Below are 5868 nucleotides of genomic sequence, written 5' to 3'. Positions count from 1 at the left end.
AAAAAAAAAAAAAAAAAAAGAAAAAGGAGGGGGGGTGGGGGCTGGGACTGATTCTCTTAACTTCTGCGTTGTTTGCACCTGTGCAAGGTGATCCAAAATGCCACAACCCTGTCAAAATGCACTAGGGAATTTTTAATTATAGAAAGTTTTGTTATTTCCCTAAAATCTGTATTGGACAGTCTTAGTATGTAGTACCCTGCAGTTTGCTCTTGGGGGGTGCTAACAGACATGAAAACCAATAAAAAAAACAGCGCTATACTAGAAGAGGCGGTGTATTAGTTCAGCCTGGCTCTGCAGCATCTGTATAGATTGGGCGCCTCAGCTGGGCTTTTTGGCGCTTTTATCTAATAGCTGATTGCATCAGCTATTAGATAAAAGCACCAGAAAGGCCCCCCTGAAGCACCCGATCTATACAGACATTGGGTGAACTAGATCCAGCTAATGCAATGCCTCTTTTGGGTGCATCCTGTGCTTGGCATGGGGGTGTGCTAAGCTTAAAATAAAGCACGGGTTTTTTTCCCATGTCTGTAAGTAGCTGGATGTCTCTCTGAGGGCTAAATTCTGCAGAAGTGGCATCACTTACTTTTAGTGCCCGGAATTAGGATGGGCTTTGTAAAAAGGCTTACAAGCCAAGTGGGATATAGTATTAGACAAGTGTTTTTAAATCCTAGCATGCTTAATTGAACAGCTCAGGGTTTTAAAGCATTACTTTTCTATATCATTCATGCTAATTACTTGTTTACAAAAACAGGTAGAAGTGAAGCATTTAGGTAGAAATATCAGAGTATTGTATCTTTGACTTCCACTTGATACATTTTTTAAGTAGGGGCAGACATCTTGTATGATTTGTTATTTTTCTGGATACAGTTGCATTTGGGTAGCTCCCGACTGAAGTCTTTTCCATCATTTGTAGAATTTGGTTCTCTTCAGCGCATCCTGTTCTAACATCACAACCAGAGGATTTTGTCGCAGTCTGAAATCTAGTAACTTTGATTACAGATTAGTGGAATTGAAGAAAAAAGAATGTCTGGAAATAAAGGCAAAACGAATATATTTGTCTCCGTCACGTATTCATGTTTTAATGGACGTTATTAAGGATTCAAATTTAACCCATAAATGCAGGAATTTTTGGCTTGCTGACAGCAAAGGGTTACGTGTAGAGCCCTGGCATAAAGTAACAGCTTGTCATTTCAAAGTGTTAGAACAACAGCTTCATATTTAGGAAGGCACCCTGTTCAGAAATGTGTCCGAGCATGTAAATACTGTCCAGATTTGGGGGTCTAGGTTTGTGGACAGTCACTTTGTCAAATCTAACTCTCTACATCTTGCGGTAGACAGACAGCATTGAAATCCTGCCAGTGGGTTTTAACACGTACACATATGAAATTGTTGGAACATACACAAGCAGTGGTGGCAGCAAAGAATTGCTCTTTGTTACATGTTGCTTAGTTCAAGGGCTGCATGTTGAAGGTTGTATTTTAAACCTTAATTGAATTGCCTTGTTTTTGGGAAGAGACCTGTTTGTGGGGTTATTTTTATTTTTAAAGAGTATTTAGAAAAACAAAAAGAAACACAACTTTTACAGAGAGGCTGATATGAGAGGCCTTATTGACTCTTTAAGCCATTATGGATTTCCATTCAGATCCATATTAAGACCAAATATGTACATTTCAATCATGCTTCAGCCAGAGTAATCACCAGCTGCAGATTTATATGAGCAAGAGGGACGAAATTTTGCCCTTGAAGGATCTGTTTTCATGTGCTTATCTTAGGAGGGGGAAAGGCTGACTTCTAAGTCTAAGACACAAGGCTTTCAGAAGTTTAAAACACATATACAAACCATTTACCAATAAGTGTGAGATGTTTTAATGAAACACCTGGCCAAAAATAGTATTTGCATCAGAAATAAGTATGTTATGTAAGATTCAAGCTTGTAGTACAGGCTAAAAAAACTGCTTTAAAACTAAAGAAAATTTGAGGCTTCAATTGTATATTTTTCATCATCTTGCTTCTCTGGATAGTGTAGGCATCCTGCTGTTACAGTGTTGCAGTTGATAGCACAAGGGCTAAATTCAATAGATTTAAAATGCAAGTGATTCAGGATCTTAAGAAGCTGATGTGACAAGCCTAATGAGTGGTACTGTTTATTCATGGAGCAAAGAGAGCACAGCAAGACTTTGCCCTCTACGATGTCTCTAGCCTTACCTGAAGAGCCAACTGACTCCTTACCTTCTCTTCTGTGGCTCTAAGTAAGAGTAATTCTTAGCCTAGTTCCTCAGACAGGGATTCCACCACACCAAAAACACCAGTACCACGGTACCGTGAAACTGAGTTTTCATTCATGTACGTACTACAAATTTTAACTGAATTTTGCTTTATTTCACCTGCTTGTACATGTTAGGTTTCTGCAGAGGCAAAAAAATGTGGCTTCCACTGCTGTTAGAGAAGAAATTAGTTTTCTCCAAAATTTCAGGATGCATTTGGAATAGAGCTCAGTCCAGACAGCTACAGTTTAAATTGGCCTTTAACTAAATTACCTGCTTTGTGTTCTAAAATTTGTTACTGAAAATATTTTAAAACTGTACTGTGGAATAGTGATGGAGCGGCGTATGTGTGTAAATACTGCCCTCTAATGGACGGTATGTGACCTCTGGGAGCACCTTGGCAGGACTATTTGTTTTTCAGAGGTAGGATCCAAGGAGATGATAGAAGTAACAGAATGTGCATTGTAACACTTTTCAAAGTAACCAGTATTTGCTAACATGCATACTTTAACTAGCTCTTCAGAAATCGTACAAGGATAGCTTTTGGGGCTTGGGGGGTTTTTAATGTTTCACTTCTCTCTCTCTTAGAACATCTTGCACAGAATATTTCTAAGTCACACATGGAAACTTGTCAGTACTTGAGAGAGGAGCTACAGCAGATAACATGGCAAACTTTTCTACAGGAAGAAATAGAGAACTACCAGAACAAGGTATGTGAATGACAAAATCAAGTACTTAGGCCTTCCAAAATTTTAAAGCTGCTTAAATGAAATAGCATTTTTGTGAAATCTTAAATTCAGCTTGATTTCCCATTTCTTCTCTGTTTGCCATTGGGAATTTTAGGTTTTTTATGTATTTGATAGATAAATCCTACACCTTTAAATGGTCACTGGGGATAGACAGGAGTCAAGATCTGCAAATGGGATGGGCTTTTCCTAGGTTTTGCATGTGAGAGTTTCTCAGGCTTGGAATGCAAAGCCATAAGCCTGACTTAGCTAGCAGTGAGAACAAGGGTCAGAAAGACCAAGGAAAAATTCCACCCTTAAATGATAGGACAGTTTTGGAGGAGTAAAATTGTTCGTTTTCCTCTGACCAGGGTCTGTTTGCATTGTTTTGCTTAATGTATAATTTTCTCAGGCACCAAAAATGGCTTGTTAAGCAAGCAGGAACACACATGCCCTTCTTATGACATCAGATTCTGTCAACAGCCTGACATTTTACTGCAGTATTTTTCAATTTAAATAATAAACTTTGTATTTACCTTCTGGTGTTTGAACCTCCAAACTTTTGTTTTCAAGCTTCACTCCACAACTTGGAGGGCTGACATGTTAATTTTTTTAATTGAAGCTGAGATTTTCTGAGTCATCTGACACCAGGCTGTCATGCTTTAAGAAGTTCATTGACTATTGTGAGATTTCTGTTAAAAAAGCAAGTCTTGGAGACACTGTTACTGTGGCAGAGGCTTGAATAAGAAGTTAGCAGGGTGAGATCAGCCAAGAGACGTCTTGAAACCCAGTGGCCCTTGGGTCTGTTCAGCACTGCTTATTTCAGGCATGCATTGCATTACTTGTGCCTTCTATTTATCTGTTAATTGGGTTTGTATTGTATTTATTTTATGGTGCCTTTTTGTTCTTTGCCTTTGTTAAGGCCTGATGGTCATCTGAATTGCCCAGAAGAAGCCTGGGAAGCCACACTACTTTTTCTGCTCCCTTTTGCACTTTGGGACAGTCATGTACTTCTGAATAATACCCCTTTCTTAGGCCAGTTCAGCTCACAGAGGAAGTACAGTAAGGGCTTGCTCTGCTCCCTTGGCTGATAGATGGAGGGGGGCGGGGATTATTGTATGCCCTGCCCTTAAAACCTGTGCACCGGGGAACAGAACAAGAAGTGTTATTTATTTCTGTTTTCGTCCTGGTGTGGCAGCTTGAGGCCAAGTCTTGATCTGGCCCCTACATTGTATAGGCTAATTAATATGTCCTGTCAAGGATTTGGTATTTGACATAGTTTATTTCAGTTTTCAGGTTAGACAGTAGAACTGGGTGTCAAATTTTCTGTCATCTATTTTCAGTTTTGCCTTTGACTCACTGCAACATTGGGCAAATTAATCTCAGTGCCTTGGTGTACCTGTACTGTGGATCATAAAATGCTGTCCTACCTCAAACAGGCTGAATTATTGCTTGTTCCTTTTGGACCTTCATCCAAGGGTAACGAGTCACTTGTCAATCACATAGTTTACTGAAAAAATAAATAAATAAAAGCATCTTGGGAAACCCTGTTGATTTAGGTCTAGATTTCGTAGGAGACAGAGCCCTTAGTCAAAAACATGGCATTGTTTGCTGAGAGCTTAGTGAAGTCCATAAGTCTCTGTTAAATTCTGCATTCTAGTTCACGCCTAAAATCTCCATTTAATCACTAGAAGCTGTACTCTGGTTCCTAAGACAAGATATCTCAGTCTAAATCCCACTGCCAAAACTAAATGAGTGTTATTTGTATATATTCCCATTCATCCAAATAAGATGATGTCTGTAAGTGGCTAATTTTACCCTCCCATCTCCTGCGTAGTTTTTACTGAGGAATACATGGGAGGCTTGGAAGCCCTGCTTTGGTTTTCAACTTCATTTTCCTTTATAAAAAAGGGCTTATGCAGCCTTGAATGATAATCTGTCCTTTTCTCTTCAACAGCAGAGGGAGGTTATGTGGCAGTTATGTGCAGTCAAAATAACAGAAGCTATCCAGTATGTGGTGGAATTTGCCAAACGCATTGATGGCTTTATGGAACTCTGTCAAAATGATCAAATTGTGCTTTTAAAAGCAGGTACGTGGGGAATTCTGAGGCTCATTTCTAACTAGCTCTAAACCTAGAGAGGTACTATATAAGTAACAACACTGAAGTCAATTTTTACTATAGATGTTTGTTTCCTAAAAAACTCATGGAAAAACAAATGAGTTTCATAGTGTTTTCTTTGAATTCACATGTCCATCTTGGGCAGTCGGGATAGAAGTAGGCATTAGGCCTGTGTGAAGCAGCTAGTATTTGCTTTGGATTTGGCCGATTCGGAGGACAGTGATTCAATTTGGTGATTCGAATCACTGTCCAGGTTCGATTCGGCTGAATCTGATTTGGAGATTCAGCTGCTGCCGAATCTCTGAATCTGCCAGGCCCATCCCCCGCACTCCCAGCCCAGCAATGGCTGCCCTGCCTGCCCTAGCTCCTTGGGGGGGAAAAAAAGCCCCAGCTCACCAGGTGCTGCTGGTTAGGGGATGATCTACATTGCTCCCTGCGCTGCACAAGGGGCTCTGCATGAGCACGCTAATCCCCCCCTCGCTGTCCCAGCCTCCACCACAGGTGCCCCACCTGAGCCATCTCCGGCCCTGTAAGAAAAAAAAACAAATGAGAAAAGCCCTGGGACTCACTGCTCCTGCCAGCAGGGGGCGATCCCTGCTGCCCCCCACTGCCCCATGCTACATGGCAGGCTCTGCATGAGCCCCCCGAAACCCTGAGGCTACTGCAGAAGCAGAGAGTCCTGGGCCTTTTCTCATTTGTTTTGTTTTCTTTCCTTAAAGGGCTAGAGCTGCCCCGGGAACGGCACCGGTGGGGGGGCAG

The 5868-nt window shown here is 40.9% G+C and overlaps 1 protein-coding gene across 2 annotated transcripts in view; it reads left to right on the top strand.

Moving 5' to 3' along the window:
- The window catches only part of RORA (RAR related orphan receptor A), a 133235-nt gene that overhangs the window by 117107 nt on the left and 10260 nt on the right, over positions 1–5868 (top strand). For both annotated transcript variants that reach the window (XM_019504365.1, XM_019504364.1), the window contains exons 5-6: positions 2853–2974; positions 4947–5079. In XM_019504365.1, coding sequence (XP_019359910.1) covers positions 2853–2974; positions 4947–5079 — 255 coding nt within the window. The remainder of the gene's footprint in view (positions 1–2852; positions 2975–4946; positions 5080–5868) is intronic.

The sequence above is a fragment of the Gavialis gangeticus genome, unplaced genomic scaffold (assembly GCF_001723915.1).
Source record: "Gavialis gangeticus isolate Ggan-Ray unplaced genomic scaffold, GavGan_comp1, whole genome shotgun sequence".
NCBI classification, from domain to species: domain Eukaryota; kingdom Metazoa; phylum Chordata; order Crocodylia; family Gavialidae; genus Gavialis; species Gavialis gangeticus.
This window is presented reverse-complemented; position numbering and strand designations above follow the sequence as displayed.